The sequence below is a fragment of the Capricornis sumatraensis genome, chromosome 22 (genome assembly GCF_032405125.1).
Source record: "Capricornis sumatraensis isolate serow.1 chromosome 22, serow.2, whole genome shotgun sequence".
In the NCBI taxonomy this organism is placed as follows: Eukaryota; Metazoa; Chordata; class Mammalia; order Artiodactyla; family Bovidae; genus Capricornis; species Capricornis sumatraensis.
Window position 1 is genome coordinate 11,192,722 of NC_091090.1, and position 18,648 is coordinate 11,211,369.

Genomic DNA, 18,648 nt, shown 5'->3' on the forward strand with positions numbered 1-18,648 from the left:
GATGAATAACTAACCCTCTTCTGCTCCAAAGGGAAAGCTACAGTGGAAGGAAGGATACGCCAGAGATAAGCACTGGAATATTCAGATTGAAAGTGCTGGAACCAGCCCTTGCATGGAAAATACAAAACAGAATTTAATGGCAGAGGAACCTATGGGAGGACATGTATGTAAACAAATCAGCTACACTTAGTCCTCCATGGACAAAACCAGGCCAGAAATAACATGGAAAGTGGTCACAAACAAGGCTCAAAAATTTTTACAAAACTGAAGGTGAAACAAAATGGCTGGACAGTCACACACACAGCCCCCTAAACTAATTTTTTTAAATGACAGAAGATATCCTCAGAATGCCTGTGAATTTTCTCCTGGGGCTTCAAAGCTGTCTTTCTGTCTATAAAAATCATATTCTTCCTTGTGAAATCTCTCCAGCTTTCCCTGTAAATAGAGCCTTCCAGAGTAGGAAATCCCAGCCTTCCTCCTGCCAGCAGATGAGAAAAGCCATCTGATGGTGACGGCTTAGTTCTGTCTCCTCCCAGCTCTAATCATCGCTGGCATGCATTTGCTTGTTGCTGGTGTAAACTGGCAGAGCAGAGACTCTGGGGAAACAAGGATAAGAAAGAACATCCTGTCGACACAGCCTATGGTTGTGCTAAATGAAAGGTCAAAAACATAGTTGGTGTAAGAAAAGAGGAAAAACCGCACAAGGCCAAGAACTTCAGCTGGAATATGAAAGTGGGCCACAAGAGTTGGAATTCTGGGTTGACTTAAAAAGACAGGGCTACCTCAGAGCTTGTGAGAGTGGAAGACAGAATAAATGAGGCAGAGGCTGGAAAATAGATGTTTGGGAGAGCAATAAGCTTTCCACAGATGCACATTAGAGGTATGTAGGTTTTCTCACCTGAGGGTCAAGAAGGTAGCTGAGACCCCAGGGCAGTGCGTCAGTGGGGCCAGAGAAGAGTCTTTCTAAATGAACTGAATTCTCAAAAATAGAGGGTGGGGAGCATTAGAACCAAATATAAAAGATGTGCTGTGAGTGGGTCATTTTTAGCTTTGCAGATAAACATTTTTAAATGCATTGCAAGATGGAGGGAAAAATGGCCAAATGACTCTAGATGAGAGACAATTTTAAAACTGACTTGGAGGTCACAACAGAATTTTAGAGAGTAGGCAAATTCACAAATATGGACTCTTGCAGAGTTCCTACGGCAAAGGAGGCACAAACAGAAGAGGAGAGGAGAATACGTGGAGGATGTAAGCTGATGGTTCTGAGACATGCTCCTAGCATGTAAGTAACAGTGTTTTCCAATGCATGCTATAGAGGTTCAGGAGTACTGACCTAGAGCCAGCGAGGTCATGCTGTGCAGGTGAAGAAAGAAGGATGCAGTAATGCATTACAGGATTGACGGTCATGGACCGACAGGACTGCGGACACCCTGTGGATTCCAGCATCCACATTCAGGTGCGGATGATCAGAGGTCTCCTGCCTCCACATACCATTCCATTCAAGGCCCTCCGTAAACTCACTGGAAACTGGAGGTAGCCCTCAAAACTGGTAGATCCTTAATTGATGTAAATCGTACTGAATGTACCCATAAACCTCTTGACTCAGATTTAGCTTCTGCTTAAAATAGAAATAATCTGAAATTTATACCCAAACGTCTTGTGCTCCTAGTGAATAAGTTGGGTCACCTTAGTATTTGTTCATCATTAGCACATATTTGTTGCTCTACTTATAATGTGAAAAATATCATATTAAGCACGTCATGTCCTAGATGGACACTAAAATAATCATAACAAATAAATACATGATAACCTTTAATATGCATGAGATACCTTGGCACAGGCAAAGGTTATAAAAACTGAAAGAAAAATACTACTTTGAGTGCTAATGCAGGGGGAAACTTCACAGAGCAGGAGGGATCATTTGATTAGGTCATGAAATTTGAAAATGATTTTCATAAGTACGGTGAAAAGCAGGAAGGTATTTTTATATGGGGAGAATGAGTGAGCAAGTTGAATAGCAAGAAATTCCCAAGGCACGCGTGGAGGAAAATAGCAGATTAGCTTAAGCAAAGTGGAATACTAATAAAGAGTAGTAAGAGATAAAAACATGACAGATGTAAGAAGAATCCGTGCAACTTGGTGAATGACTAGCTATGACGACAAAGCAGAAAAAGCATAATAGGTGAATTAAGCTTCAAGTCTGGGGGCTGAGCGTCATGGTATTAATGACAGAAGTACGGAAGCCAGAACAGAACTGGTTTGAGGTGTCATGAGATGATGAGTTTGAGGTGACAACATGACATCCTAGGGGAAATCACAAGTAAGCAGCTGAAGGTATAAATCCGGATCTCAAAGGAAAAACAGAATTGGAATTGTGGATCTGAGGATTATCAGTACAGCTAAGATCATCCCAGAAGCCTGTGAGTGGGTGAGTGTCAAGTGAGGCAATTAAAGACAAGACACAGAGGAAGAAGTGTCCACCAAGAGAATAAAGAAGGAACAGTAAGGGAGTTGAAATGTACATATTACCCCAACAGCAGAGTGAGGTCGGAGATCCAAGAGTGAATAATCAACAGTGTCAACTGCGACAAGGGATAAAAGAGAAGACTTAGTTAAATTCAGCTGAGTTTGTTGACAAGCAGTTTACCCTTAAGAGAGCAATCGCAGTAGAATCATAAAGGTGAAAGACAAAATGATTTCAAGAATGAATTAAAGAGTGAGAGTATAGAGGGAGATGAAAATGATGACTACTGACCCCTTTGAGAGAAAGAAAGTCTTGAAATCACTAGGTTTGCAACATTGTGAAAGAAAAGGATGGAAAAGTATTCATTTTAGTTTGTGTTTCAAAGTTTCTGCACTCAAAGAAGAGTCCATTGGAAAAAGAACAAATGGAAATGTAAGAAAGTAATGAGAGAGCCTTCACTTTCACTTTTCACTTTCCTGCATTGGAGAAGGAAATAGCAACCCACTCCAGTGTTCTTGCCTGGAAAATTCCAGGGACAGAGGAGCCTGGTGGGCTGCCGTCTATGGGGTCACACAGAGTCGGACACGACTGAAGCAAGTTAGCCGCAATGGGACTGACAATTCAGGAAGAGCTGAGTCATTGGAAAAGACCCTGATGCTGGGAAAGATTGAAGGCAAAAGAAGAAGAGGGCAGCAGAGGATGAGATGGTTGGATAGGATCACTGACTCAATGGACATGATTCTGAGCAAACTCTAGGAGATGGGGAAGGACAGGGAAGCCTGGCATGCTGCGGTCCACAGATCACAAAGAGTCAGACATGGCTTAGCAACTGAACAACAGTTAGTAACAAGATCTAACTCTTACATGATCCTCATGTCCCAAGCACTAGTCTAAATACTTTACACATACTAGCCCATCTTATCATATTCTAATAAGGTAGGTACTATTATTATCCTCACTTTATAGATGAATAAATGGAGACATTTGGAGGCTATATAATGTACCCAATATCACCACCTGGAAAGAATGGTATCAAGAAATGAACTCGGATGGACTGATTGAAGACATTGCATGCTTATCCACTGGGCTATGTTAGTTACAAGGGTTAAAGAAGGAAGTAAGAGTAATGACTCCCTTCATGAGGCAGAGGAAAGAGAGGATATACTGGTATAACCAAGATAAAAGGGAAAGTGCCTGAACATCATCATATGTGATAGGATGTCATATAAGGTTCATCATATGAACTTATGAAAGTAGGAGAGGAGATCAGGGATTAGTGTAAAGATTTAGGGCAAGAGAGGAGTGCACACTACAGATGCAACAGAAGAATAAAACCTGTCAAACATTTTTCTGCAGCTACGGTTAATATAGAAGCCCCAAAGATAGCTATGTAAGGTCAAGTTCAGTGTGGATCTCTGGGGCAGGGGTGGGAAGGTTTGAGTTTGGAGATAAAGCTAGCAGGTAAGGCTGAAAGTGAAGCCTGGGAAAGATGTTAGGATATTGAAGAGAAGTTAATTTAAATGACTATGTTTTACAATTCCAGACAAGTTATTTCATTTAGTACACTGTTGGCCATTACAAGGTTAGTAAACACAAAGGTCAAATTGAATAATCCATATACATTTTAATAAGAGCAATTAAAATATCAGACTAAGCAACTGAATATTCCATCAAGAAATGCTAACATTATTATTATTATTTCAGATGTGAATGTTTCTTTATTCAATATCAATAAATCTCAGACATTGAAAGACAAAATCTGTTGTGAAGTTTTTATACAATGAAAATAGTTGTCCAGCCTCAAATGGCTGTGATATATTTTTCCTCACAGGCAGACCAAGAAAAGGCTAAAACATGGATGAAATACTGACTTTATCTTTGCTGCATGTCTCCAGGAAACGCTACCAAAATGTCAAAGGAAGAACTATTTGGAGCAATTGATATTTATAAAATACAATTATAATCCTATGATGCTCATCGATGACATTATAAGAAAATGGTATGTTATCAAAATATTAACTTTAATAGCTAAATGAATTTCATAGATGTTGGCTAGTATTAAAATAGGGAGAATTTAAAGCAATATAAAATCATTTAAAAATATTATACTGTCCACGAAATACTTTTTCTAGGCCAAGAGTTAGAAGCAAAAGGTCATAAAAATGCCATCCTGAACTTAGCCTAAAAACACTTTGCAGAAAATGATTACTTTTAAAAAATTTGTCACTTTTTCCATAAATTTTTAAAGTTGATATGTTGTATTTTCATTTCTTGTTTAGTTCAAGAAATTTTCTTTCTCTTTCTCTTGTTTTTTTTAGCCACATGGCATGTGGGATCTTAGTTCCCCAACCAGGGATTGAACTTGCTCACCCTGCAAGGGAAGCTCAGATCCTCAACCACAGGACTGCCAGGGGAGTCCCAGAAATGAATACTTTAAAATTTTAATTCAGAGTTGACCATTCAATCATAATAAATGCTATTAAATATAAAAAGCAAAATTTTCCTCATAATTGTGCTCACTTTTTGGATGATTTTTTGGTGTTTAGATTGGATTGATGAACAGTTGTTTTTTTTTAATGCTTTAGGGTTCAAGGAATGTTAGTCAACTGCATATACTCTGGAACATATGGTCTTGATTGATTTCCAATTATATAGGTATATTTCATTAAATATAGAGATTTTGCAAAATGAATGCTTTAAAACAAGATTTTGAATTTAAAAATAATTTAACTGCTGATTGCTTTTGACTAGTCAATTCTTTTAGAAAAGTTTCAAAATCTGAGAGCCTGTGCTAGCCAGGACGTCCTTATGGTAATGCTCAGAAGAGCAAAGGATGCTTATACATAAGCCCCTTGTGCTACTGGCTGCTTTCTTCTAATAGAATATTCATGATTACATTCCAAAGCCAACTATAAAATTTTTGCTTTGTTAAAAATATATTTTAGATACTGAACACCTCATTATTTGTTACATGTCTCACCACTATACATTATGAGGCAAATAGATTCATTTTAAAATAAAATATCAATATTATATTACAGATATCCATAGAAATTCTAAGTATTCCATTGCACACTGACTGCAATTATAAATGCTTCCTCATCAAGGCACTGTCATTTTGAGACGTTTTTAAGAACTTTGAACTGAGACTGGAAGATAAATTAATAATGGCCTCTTGTCAGGCTTTGAAGCATGTCTTGGGATTTCCACTTTGGGATTACAGCATGAAACAATAAGCAATGCAAATCAGGAAATGACTCTGAAAGGAAACAAATATTTCACACTTTCCCAAGGTTAATTATTATCTTTTTGTAAGGACATGTGCCTTCCCACAAATATTTAATATTCTTAATATACTTCAATATTTGTAATATATGTTTTCTCTGCATTTAAAAGTTAACCATGAAGAAGTTCAGAGCATGGGGCATTCTCACCTTATTATATGCGTTGTGACTAAACAAGGTGTGGGAATTCTCCTGTTCATCACTCAGGGAGAAGGAAGACAAGTGACTGAAAGGTCCGGGGGTAAGACAGTCAGCATGCGGGCGGGTCTGTGGTCGCAGTAGGGACTTAGCAGTAGGATGGAGTCTAGTCTGATATAAAGGATGGAGAGAAACAGGCTTGGGAGGGACAGGCACATCCTGGGAAGAAGAAAGGCATAAAGAGGATATTAGTGGGCAAAAGTCATGCTTACTGGAAACTGAGTCTAAGTACTATTGATGCTGGGCTTCCCTGGTGGCTCAGATGGTAAAAGAATCTGCCTGAAATGCAGGAGACCTGGATTTGATCTCTGGCTTGGGAAGATCAACTAAAAGGGAATGGCTGCCTATTCCAGTATTTTTGCCTGGAAAATCCCTTAGACAGAGGAGCCTGGCCAGCTACAGTCCATGGGGTCACAAAGAGTCAGACAAGACCGAGTGACTAACACATACACACTATGGACACTGCATCAGAATATTTTACTAGCAGGAAGTAAATCTCTCCTTACACTTTGGATCCTCACAAGACTCCTGCTTTTACAGTGCATTGTCTATCTCTTCCAGTAATTTCTGTAGCTTGCCCATCTCCAGCCTCTCCTGCAGAACTGAACTAGTATCTGCAGTGACTCCTGATGGGACCACATTTGTTTAAGCACAGAACTCATCCCAAAGGTGGGAAGATGGGACTAAAGTCTCTAATGAAGAGGTAAGAGTGGAATTTAACTTAAAAGTACTTGTGATTTGGTCTGGAAGAAACTGGGGGAAGAAAGTGGGAGGGCATCATAGAGAATATCGACTCATGATTTAAGCCATAGTGCCATCAGTTTCTGGGTTGGGCTGAGTATGAGGAAGAAATCAGAGAGAGGTGAGTCTAGAAAGAATAAACGAAGATGTTCATTCCAGGAAGTGTGTTATTTTGGGAAGAAACTGGACAGCAAACAGATAAGTTCAACTGTAGAGGAGAGAGGCAATGAGGTTTTAACTAAAGAGGGTCTTTCCACCCCTGGAAAGGGATGCCTGTGGAAGTCTTGAATGAAGTAAGACTAGTAGGTGAGACCTTCAATTATGTGAAAGGAGCAAAAAAAACAAAAAAAACAAAAAAAACAAAACCATGGGGGGAGGTCTCAAGCTTACAAAGAAAACTCAAAAGAAGGGCCTACATACATATTTATCATAAAAGAAAAGGGTTACTAATTGCAGATCTTTTTTAAGCACCTCTTATATTCCTGAAATTTTTACTGTAACATAATAAATTGACAGTGATTATCCTACAGTAAAATTACTTAGGGCATAAACCTTATAAAATGAAATCTGTTTTATTCACTTTTGTAACCTCAGCATCAAGCATAATGCCTAATGGAGCAGATGTTCAATGCAATAATGACTAAATTTTCAAAAGAATATGATATATTCAAAGAGGTCAAGAATGCATTCAACCGTTTCATTATTTTTCGGTTCTATTAGCAATAAATGAATGTATTTGGCTGTGTGAAATGGAAATTTAGCACAAAATAATGCACATTACTCAAAATGACATTCAGCTAAACAGGAAAATTCAACTTTTAAAAAACTATTCAATTAATATTATTTTCTGTTAGCCAAATTGATTTTGTCAAAATCATGATTGATTAAGTCCTAATTGGTTTTCTAAAATTTATGCTGAATCTGTTTGTTTTATCAGAAGATGCCTCCTGCAATGGGGTCAAACTTACTTTAAAAACTTACTTCAAAACATACTTTAAAAATATTTAAGCAAATTAATCACCCTGATACCAAAACCAGACAAAGACAACACAAGAAAAGAAAACTAAAGGGCAATATTACTGATGAACATAGATGTAAAATCTTCAACAAAATCTTAGCAAACAGAATTCAGCAACACATCAAAAAGTTCATACAGCATGATCAAGTTGGGTTTATTCCAGGGATGCAAGGATTCTTCAATATATGCAAATCAATTTATGTGATACACCATATTAACAAATTGAAAGATAAAAACCATATGATCATCTCAATCGATGCAGAAAAAGCCTTTGACAAAATTCAGCACCTATTTATGATTAAAACTCTTCAAAAAATGAGCATGGAAGGAGCCAACCTCAACATAGTAAAGGCCATATATGATAAGCCTACAGCAAACATTATTCTCAATGGTGAAAAACTAAAAGTATTCACCCTAAGATTAGGAACATGACAAGGGTGTCCACTTTTGCCACTATTATTCAACATAGTTCTGGAAGTCCTAGCTACAGCAATCAGAGAAGAAAAAGAAATAAAAGGAATCCAGATTGAAAAAGAAGAAGTAAAGCTCTCACTGTTTGCAGATGACATGATACTGTACATAGAAAACCCTAAAGATAGTATCAAAAAATTACTAGAGCTAATCAGTGAATTTAGCAAGGTTGCAGGATACAAAATCAATATACAGAAATCACTTTCATTTCCATATACTAACAATGAGAAATCAGAAAGAGATATTAAGGAATCAATCCCATTCACCATTGCAACAAAAAGAATTAAATATCTAGGAATAAACTTACCTAAGGAAACAAAAGAACTGTACACAGAAAATTATAAGACACTAATGAAAGAGATCAAAGATGACATAAACACATGGAGAGATACTCCATGTTCCTGGGTAGGGAGAATCAATATTGTGAAAATGACTATACTACCAAATGCAATCTACAGATTCAATGTGATCCTATCAAATTACCAATGGCATTTTTCACAGAAGTAGGACAAAAAAATCTCACAATTCATACGGAAACACAAAAGACCCTGAATAGCCAAAGCAGTCTTGAGAAAGAACTCTGGAGCTTGAGGAATCAACCCTCCTGACTTCAGATTATACTACAAAGCTATAGTCATCAAGACAATATGGTACAGACACAAAAACAGAAATATAGACCAATGGAACAAGATAGAAAGCCCAGAAATAAATCCATGCACCTATGGGTACCTTATTTTTGACAAAAGAGGCAAGAATATACAATGGGGCAAAGACAGCCTCTTCAATAAATGGTGCTGGGAAAACTGGACAGCTACACATAAAAGAATGAAATGAGAACACTTCCTAACACCATACACAAAGATAAAACGGATTAAAGGCCTAAATGTAAGACCAGAAACTAGAAAACTCTTAGAGGAAAACATAGGCAGAAGACTCAATGACATAAATCAAAGCAAGATCCTCTATGACCCACCTCCTAGAGTAATGGAAATAAAAACAAAAGTAAACAAGTGAGACTTAATTAAACTTAAAAGCTTTGGCACAGCAAAGGAAACTTATTATAAGCAAGGTGAAAACACAACCCTCAGAATGGGAGAAAATAATAGCAAATGAAACAACTGACAAAGGATCAATTTCCAAAATATACAAGCAGCTCATACAACTCAGTACCAGAAAAACAAACAACCCAATCAACAGTGGGAAAAAGACCTAAACAGACAGTTCTCCAAAGAAGACATACAGATGGCTAATAAACACTTGAAAAGGTGCTCAACATTGCTCATTATTAGAGAAATGCAAATCAAATCTACAACGAGATATCACCTCACACCAGTCAGGATGGTTTATTAGTTTCTGTTTTTTGACCTCGTGTTTATTTTAAATATCAAACAAATACAAATCTACATTTCACTTCACATATACAGAATATAAGATACATCTATTAAAAAGAAGCAATCTATACACAGTGTTCTGAATCTTTTTTTTTTTTTTTTCCATATGACTATAGTTTGGGGACATTTCAGTACATGAAAGCTATGGATAACATTACTGAGTTATTTCACTGGTTATAACCATCATTCAGTGCTTCTCTGGGAAGTCCCAGGTATATAACCTAAAACGCCAAATCAACTAGGACTGTCATAAATTTAGCTCTTCTTTGCCAGTTTGTACAATTTTCAGGATTTTCTTTTGTCTAATCCCATTGGCTAATGCCTCTAACATTATTATTGTTAAATAACAGTCATGTTAATGTGCAATTTTAATGGGAGTCTTGTAGTACTTGCCCACTAAAGGTGGCTTTTAGATTAAAATGTATTCTAATTATGTTTTATTTCTCAATCAACTGTTTCATTATTTTATCAACTAATTACATTCCTTAATTGATATGAAAAGTGGTTAATATGAAAATTGAGTAGTAAGCACAAAGAATAATTGTGTAAGAAACAGTCAGCATTGTTGTTGATGATTGACAATGCCTAGGAAAAGAAAAACTACACAGGCTCTGGTTTATAGTCTGGATTCAGCTTTTTTTCCTTGAAAACTTTTTTAAATTAATTTATTTTATTGAAGTAGAGTTAAAAATTTTCTTCCAAGGACTATTTTAAGTATGTCTGATAAGTTATAATAGATGATTATCTCATTATCTTTTTTCAGGTATAAATTTTATATTTAATTTCTTCTTTAATCAAATAATTTGCTGAAAAGCAAATTTTTCAATATATAGCTGACAGAGATTTTGTGTTTTCTAAATTTGTTATTAATTTTGTCAGAGAAATTTCTCTACTGTTTTTTTCTTGGCAATTAATATTTTTATTGAGGTATATTTTATTAACAATGTTATACAAATTTTAGATATACAACATGATGATTCACAATTTTTAAAGATTATTCTCCATTTACAGTTACTACATAATATTGGCTATATTTTGTTGCAGGATACAGTTAAACTACATATATATTAATTCAATTTACTTAAGAGGATCTATCTTTACCTAGTTTCCTATATAATCTATCATAACCTGGAAAGTGAGATCTTTATCACCAATGTATTTTCACTTTTTCTCCCCTTATGTCTTGCCTTTGCCTTATGAGTGTTGATGCTATATTCTGATGTTTAGATACCCTAATGATTGTATCTTCCGTGTGAATTTTATCTTTTAGCAAATAAAAGGGTTTTATTTGTCTTATTTAAGGAAATTCTATTTAAGAGCCTCTTGATGAAAGTGGAAGAGGAGAGTGAAAAGGCTGGCTCAAAACTCAACATTCAAAAAACTAAGAACATTGCATCTGGTCCAATTACTTAATGACAAATAGATGGGGAAACAATGGAAACAGTGACAGACTTTATTTTCTTGGGCTCCAGAATCATTATAGATGGTGACTGTGGCCATGAAATTTAAAGTCTTACTCCTTGGAATACAAGCTATGACAAGCCTAGACAACATATTAAAAAGCAGAGACATTACTTTACTGACAAAGGGTATAGTCAAAGCTATGGTTTTTCCAGTAGTCATGTATTGATGTGAGAGTTGGACCATAAAGAAAGCTGAGCACTGAAGAATTGATGCTTTTGAATTGGGTTGTTGCAGAAGATTCTTGAGAGTCCCTTGGACTGCAAGGAGATCAAACCAGTTCCTGAATATTCACTGGAAGGACTGGGCTGAAGCTGAACCTCCAATACTTTGGCCACCTGATGCAAAGAACTGACTCATTGGAAAAGACCCTGATGATGGGAAAGATTGAAGGTGGAAGGAGAAGGGGACGACAGAGGATGAGATGGTTGGATGGCATCACCAACCCAATGGACATGAATTTGAGTAAGCTCTGGGAGTTGGTGATGGACAGGGAAGCCTGGCGTGCTGCAGTCCATGGGGTCACAAAGAGTTGAACACAACTGAGCAATGAACTGAACTGAAGGAAATTTTGGCCAGGAGTCAACCTTGCCAATATGAAGATTATAATCTCTCCTTCTTTGGTTTGTAGCACCTAAAACAAAACTTTGTCATCCTCAACTCTTCTCATTCACTGGGTTTTACAGTCCCAGCTTTTGCCAATCTGACAGGCTTTTCTTTTCCCTTTATAAAAATTTTGTTTATCTCCACATTAAATGAATCTTTCCTGGACTGTAAGTTTTTGCAAGAGGTTCATATGAGGAAGGGACAGTTACCTGGGATTGTCTTTGTGCTCCAAACATACAGGCTTTGGGGTGTGAGTCTCTTTAGCTTTCATTTTTCCTTAAATAATGAAGACTGTCATCTGTACAGTATTTTATGTGGCAACTTATCTGTGTTCAGGCTGCCACAGAGACAGCCTCCTACAAATGTGACTTGCTCTGTGATTCACTGTATAGCCTCACCTCTTCTACATCCCAGAACAAATCAGGTTAGGGATCTCCTGTTACCAACACGTGCACCCATGCAAAGACAAGTGGGTGGGGTTTGCATATTCAGGTATATTCCACACATTCAAGAAGGGTGTTTACTGATTGTAACCTTACTCCATTTCCTCCCAAATTCACATCTGCTCACACTTGGCACTGATCTTAGCATCCTTTAGTTGTCGCCTCACTGTTTTTTGTTTGTTTGTTTCTCCCCCTTTTTGCTTCCAGATGATATCAAGGATAAAATGTGATTCATGGCTAACTTGATAGTTGTCATAGTCAAGAACCTCCTTTACAGTTTTGACAAACACTCATAATGCATCATGAACTTTTTAAAACAGTTTGCCATAAGGAGATAACTTGAACAACTCTGGATGAGCCTAAATATTTTCTTGGTTCTTCTCTATATCATTATTGTAAATTATGTAAATACCTTTTATATCCATGTTCCTATATTCCTATTCCTATATAAAGGAGTCTTTACTATATGTATAAAATCATATGCATATATGTAATATATGTAGTGTGTATGCGTATCTACATCTTTTTTCATCATAGCTTATCTATGAATGTTTATATAATTTGCAACCTCATAACACAGTTCATTTTATATATATATACTCCATTGCTGATTATACCTTCACAGCTTTTTCAAAGAACAATGATTTCATTAAAGGCACTTATTTTAGAAAATAAAATATATTCTGACTTAATTTTCCTTTAAGTATTTCATATTTAGAACACAGATGCTATAATGAGAATATTTTTACATTTATACTTTGATCCAGCTGCATAATAAAACTCCAGTATAATGTAATTTGCTCATTACTTTTTCAAACATTCAGAGGTGTTTTCTATGCATTTTCTAAAGACATTTTATACAAAGGAGTAACAGTTCCTCATTCTTTTGTTTTCTGTGTGTTGTATTACAACGTTTGCTGCAGTAGGAAAAAATACATATCCCCAGTGAAACTGGATTTTTAATTTCTTCCTTTATTAAGGTTCTTTAGAAAAGATTTTGTCATTTACTTAAGGAAAACTTTAATACTTAGTGCTCCTTGCCTTTAAACTAGCAAGCTCTGGCAGTTGGTGATAGACAGGAAAGCCAGGCATTCTGCAGTCCATGGGGTCGCAAAGAGTCAGACACAACTGAGTGACTGAACTGAACTGAACTGCCTTTAAACATTCCTGAAAATTGCACAGCATCTCCAAGTCCTAGATGCCTACTTTGTAAATGCCTTACTGATTATGATGCCATAATACAATTATTATTTAAAATTAAAAGCAAAAACTATAAGCTGAGACCTAGGTATGCTAATAATTAGTTACAAAACAAAAACAAACTCACAGACAGAGGACAGACTTGTGGTTTCCAAGGGAGAGGGGGTGGAGAAGGGATGGACTGAGAGTTTGGGCTTAGCAGACACAAATTCTTATATATATATTGAATCACTAAACAACAAGGTCCTACTGTTTATAGATTAGGGAACTGTATTCAATATCCTATGAATGGAAAAAAATATGAAAAAGAATTTAGTGTATAACTGAATCACTTTGCGGTATTCCAGAAATTAATACAACATTGCAAATCGACTATACTTCAATCAAATTTTAAAATATGATGAAAGCAGATATAAAATCTTATTTCAAATGTTAACATATATTAGGGAATCTAGAGAAATGGTATTTATGAATGTTTGCAGGGCAGAAACAGAGACGCAGACATAGAGAACAATCTTGTGCACACAGCGAAGGAAGGGAAGGATGGGACAAACTGAGAGAGTAGTGTTGACATATATACACTACCATGTGTAAAACAGACGGCTAGTGGGAAGCTGCTGGATAACACAGTGAACCCAGCCTGACACTCGGTGACGTCCTAGAGGGGTGGGATTGGGGGCGGGCGGGAGGAAGGCTCAAGAAGGAGGGAATATGTATATACTTATGGCTGATTCGTGCTGTTGAACAGCAGAAACCAACACAACATTGTAAAGCAATTATCTTCCAATTAAAAATAAAAATTAAAATAATTAATAATTTCACATTTGGCCTCAGTTCACTTCAGTCACTCAGTCATGTCTGACTCTTTGCGACCCCATGAATTGCAGCATGCCAGGCCTCCCTGTCCATCATCAACTCCCGGAGTTTACTCAAACTCACGTCCATCGAGTCGGTGGCCATCCAGCCATCTCACCCTCTGTTGTCCCCTTCTCCTCCTGCCCTCAATGTTTCCTAGCATCAGGGTCTTTTCAAATGAATCAGCTCTTTGCATCAGGTGGCCGAAGTATTGGAGTTTGAGCTTCAACATCAGTCCCTCCAATGAACACCCAGGACTGATCTCCTTTAGGATGGACTGGTTGGATCTCCTTGTACAGAAGAACTGTACAAAAAAGATCTTCATGACCCAGATAATCATGATGGTGTGATCACTCACCTAGAACCAGACATCCTGGAATGTGAAGTCAAGTGAGCCTTAGGAAGCATCACTACGAACAAAGCTAGTGGAGGTGATGGAATTCCAGTTGAGCTATTTCAAATTTGGCCTACTTCTTGTAAAATTCCAGTAGGTTATCAGTGTTTATAACTTATATTTATGGCTGATAGCAGGCTTATCCTAGACCTAGGTGTTATATGACCTCTGGTCACTTCTTATTGTTTCTTATTCATTTTCTATATGAATAGTGGTATATTCAATCTAGATTATTTTGTAGAAGTTATTAAAATAAAGGTATTTGCTTACTGTATGAAGAATATTTATTTTAAAATAGTTGAAATGATAAATCTTGTGTCCAGTTGGGCATACAAACTGCAATAAAAGCCAGCTGAGGACTTTCTATCCATTCCACAAAGCTGGAGAGCCCTGATCCTTGCCTGGGAAATCTCACTTAGGATATACATGAATTGCAAGTGTCCAACATCCAGTCCTACAAAAGAGACTAATGTAAAGCCTCATACATCAACAAAGCTTAAAATCTTTCTTACTCTTAGAGAACGAACTTATGGTTGCCCGGGGGGAAAGAATGGTGGGGAGAGATAGTTGGGGAGTTTAGTATCGACATGTACACACTGCTATATTTAAAATGAATAACCAGCAAGATCCTACTCTACAGCACAGAGAACTTTGCCCAATGTTATGTGGTAGCCTGGGTGGGAGGAGGGTTTGGGGGAAAATGGATACACATATATCCACCTGAAACTATCACAACATTGTTAATCAGCTATACCTCAATACAAAAAAAAAAAAAGCAAAAAAAAATCTTTCTTACTGTTTTTGGTAAGGAGCCAACTTTTACTGTGAATGCCTAGATACTGTATTTTGGAGGCTTTGCGAACCTTATATTCTGTCACAATTACTCCTGCTATGATAGCATGAAAGCAGCTTCAGATAATACATAAATGAATAGATGTGGCCGTGTGCCACTGAAACTATATAGAAGTAGAAGGGGATCAGATTTGATGCATAGGCCATAGCTCCTAAACCTAAAGGTTTTTAAAAAAACAGGCATTAATAAAATATTTATTATGTCCGGCCTGCACCCTAGCTCCCTTCCAGTGAATTATCTTGATGTTGGTACCTTTTTCTTTGGAGATCACTATTCTGGACGATTCCTGACAATGAACATCATTCTACTCTGATTTAGCATTAAATAGATGAATCTCATAAGGTTCTAGTGTTTGAGGGAAGAACGAGAACCATAAAATTCTCTTGTATATGTTTCTATTGCAAGATATGTAAACATAGTAATTTTCCTAAAATCCATACAGTGTTTTTCACTTACTTGAGAATTTTCTTTTTCAACATAAACATACATAGAACAACTTTTTCAAAATAAGCTTTATTTAAGAGGCTGGGTTTTAAAAATGAATTATGTTATAATACCCTGCAAAACTCCAAGAACACAAGAAGTTATGAAGCAAATAATATCTTTGTTCATTAGAGAAAAATTACCAAACATGCAGTGAATAAATTCATTTAGCTGTGTTTGTTAAAAGAACTACAGCACCTGCAGAATTAGATACTGACAAAGGCATCCAAAAAATAATGCTATAGCAATACCTAATACATTCATCACTCTACAAAAAGCCCACTTTCTATTTAGCCATCAAGTCAAATTGTTCAACTGCAAAAGTTGTTTCCATTTGTTTAGCACCAAAGGGCATTGGAAGGCATATGGACTCTTCTCATTAAAGCTGGCACATCTAAGGCTCTTTTGTTCCATTCTGGTTTTCAAAAGTTACTTCCTTTCCTGTTGTTTGGTAATGAAGGGTGAAAATCGCTTTCCCCTTGCTTCTGCTTCCCCTCTGCACCCTCACATAGCTATCTGTGCCTGTGGGAACTCAGAGCACCACCAGGGGAAATTACGAGAGCCTTTAACTCCATCTTCTTTTTCTTCTTCCCACCTCTTTGGGAAAACAACACTTGTTTTTAAATGCAGCACTTATTTTCAGCTTTTCCTTCCTGCCTGAAGCCTAGAACAATTTAAAATCAGAGGGACAGCATTTCTGCTACAGTTTTAATTTCAAACAGCAGTGTTCATAAAGGCAAGGACAATTACAATGTATTTCTTAAAGAGTGCCTCCTTCAGCCAAAGATGTATCAACATTTTAAAGATATGATCAGAGACTCCAAATTACTAGGAAGAGATTCAAATCATTGATAGTTCACTACAATCAGTCCAAAATAAATTAGGTCTCTTAATTTTGAACATATGGCATAACTTCTTATCAACTGCAATTTTGAAGCATCCATATGCGTTTAAGCAGACATGCTTAAAGCACACATCCATTTCAGGTCCTGATTTGAACCAAAAAATTTAAAGTTGTGAAATATGAAAAAGGTAACATATGCTTAGCTATCTCAAATTCTCTATTTTAAAAGAAGTTTTTTAAGGATTAAAACATAATTTTGAAGATAGAATTTGTATTATTTAGTGCTGAAAGTTTGTAGTTAGCTGAAAGCAAGTTTCACAGAGCAGATAACATAGATAAGTGAAAGTTAGCTGCTTAGTTGTGTCCAACTCTTTGTGACTCCGTGGAGTATATCCCACCAGGCTCCTGTGTCCAGGCAAGAATACTGGAGTGGATTTTCATGCCCTTCTTTAGGAGATCTTCCCAATCCAGAGATTGAACCTGGGTCTCCCACATTGCAGCCAAATTCCCTAGTGGCAAGCCCTGGAGAAGGAAATGGCCTCCCTGGAGAAGAAACTCCAGTATTCTTTTTTTATTTTTTATTGTAAATTTATTTATTTTATAATTGAAGGATAATTGTTTTACAGAATTGTGTTGGTTTCTGCCAAACATCAACATGAATCCACTCCAGTATTCTTGCCTGGAGAATTCCATGGACAGAGAAATGGTGGGCTATATACACCCCATGGGGTCACAAAGAGTCAGACGTGACTGAGCGACTTTCACTTCACTTTACTTCTTTACTGTCGAAGCCACCAGCGAAGCCCCTTAAACATAAATAGACATGAAGATATTTGATAGAGACATGCTCATGGAAAAAGAAAGAGGAAGTATTTTATAATCAAGCACAGTGGACACCAGAGAATGAAAACGCTGTTTTATGTTTTTCTATACATATAGTTCGGTTCTCACCCCCCATCCTGACCTGGAAGTTTTGGGGGGAAAGGCACAATATAAGGTGAATAAGTTAGAAAGTAACAAAGGAAAGAGGCTTCTCTGACTTCCTACTACAGTGTCAGCAAATACATATTCTTCATGCTGGGAAGAAAGAAGAGAAAGTATTTGCTGACACTTTAGTAGGAAGTCAATTCCTTTCTTCCAAAATTATACTACTTCTAGAAGTCCTATAAACAGTGAACATTTAGAAAAGTGTATTCCCTTTAAAGTGCCCAGAGTTCTTTCACAGTGACTGGGGGGACTTTCCTGGCAGTCCAGTGGTTAACAATCTGGGCTTCTACTGCAAAGGGCCCAGGTTCAATCCCTAGTAGGGAAACTAGGATCCCACATGCTGCATGGACAGGCCAAACACATTTTTTTAAAAGTCATAAATGAGCATGAGTATGTGTAGCATTAGAAATGAGATTAGTAGTCCCAGCTTTCAAGGACAAAATTGAAGTTCAGAAAGTTGACTGATATTCCCAAGATCACACCAAGCCCATGTCCCTTCCTTGCCTTCTGTCACGTTTCTCCCCTTTGTAGGAAGCAGGAAAGTCACTGCTGGAGCAGTGAAAGTGAAAGTCGCTCCTTCATGTCTGACTCTTTGCGACCCCATGGAACTCTCCAGTCCAGAACACTGGAGTGGGTGGCCTTTCCCTTCTCCAGGGGATTTTCCCAACCCAGGGATCGACCCCAGGTCTCCCGTATTGCAGGCGGATTCTTTACCGGCTGAGCCACCAGGGTAGCCCAGTAGTCTCCGGTAACCAACCAACCCTCCAGTCACGGTAGGGTCCCTTAACAGATAAGGAAACACCAGGCCATGGTGTGTGTAGCCTGAGTATGAGATCGACAGTCAGAGGGAGAAAGTGCAGAGGGCTGCAGAGAAGGTTAAGAGTAGCAGAAAGGAGACAGAGATTAAGGTTCAGATATTTACAAAACCACTAGAATCTAAGCACAAAGGGGA

The 18,648-nt window shown here is 37.2% G+C and overlaps 1 protein-coding gene across 1 annotated transcript in view; it reads right to left on the reverse strand.

Moving 5' to 3' along the window:
* Window positions 1-538: 538 nt before the first annotated feature.
* Window positions 539-18,648, reverse strand: part of MLIP (muscular LMNA interacting protein) — a 131,775-nt gene continuing 113,665 nt past the window's right edge. The window contains 2 exon segments of the mRNA XM_068960982.1: window positions 539-649; window positions 5,902-6,108. Coding sequence (XP_068817083.1) covers window positions 539-649; window positions 5,902-6,108 — 318 coding nt within the window.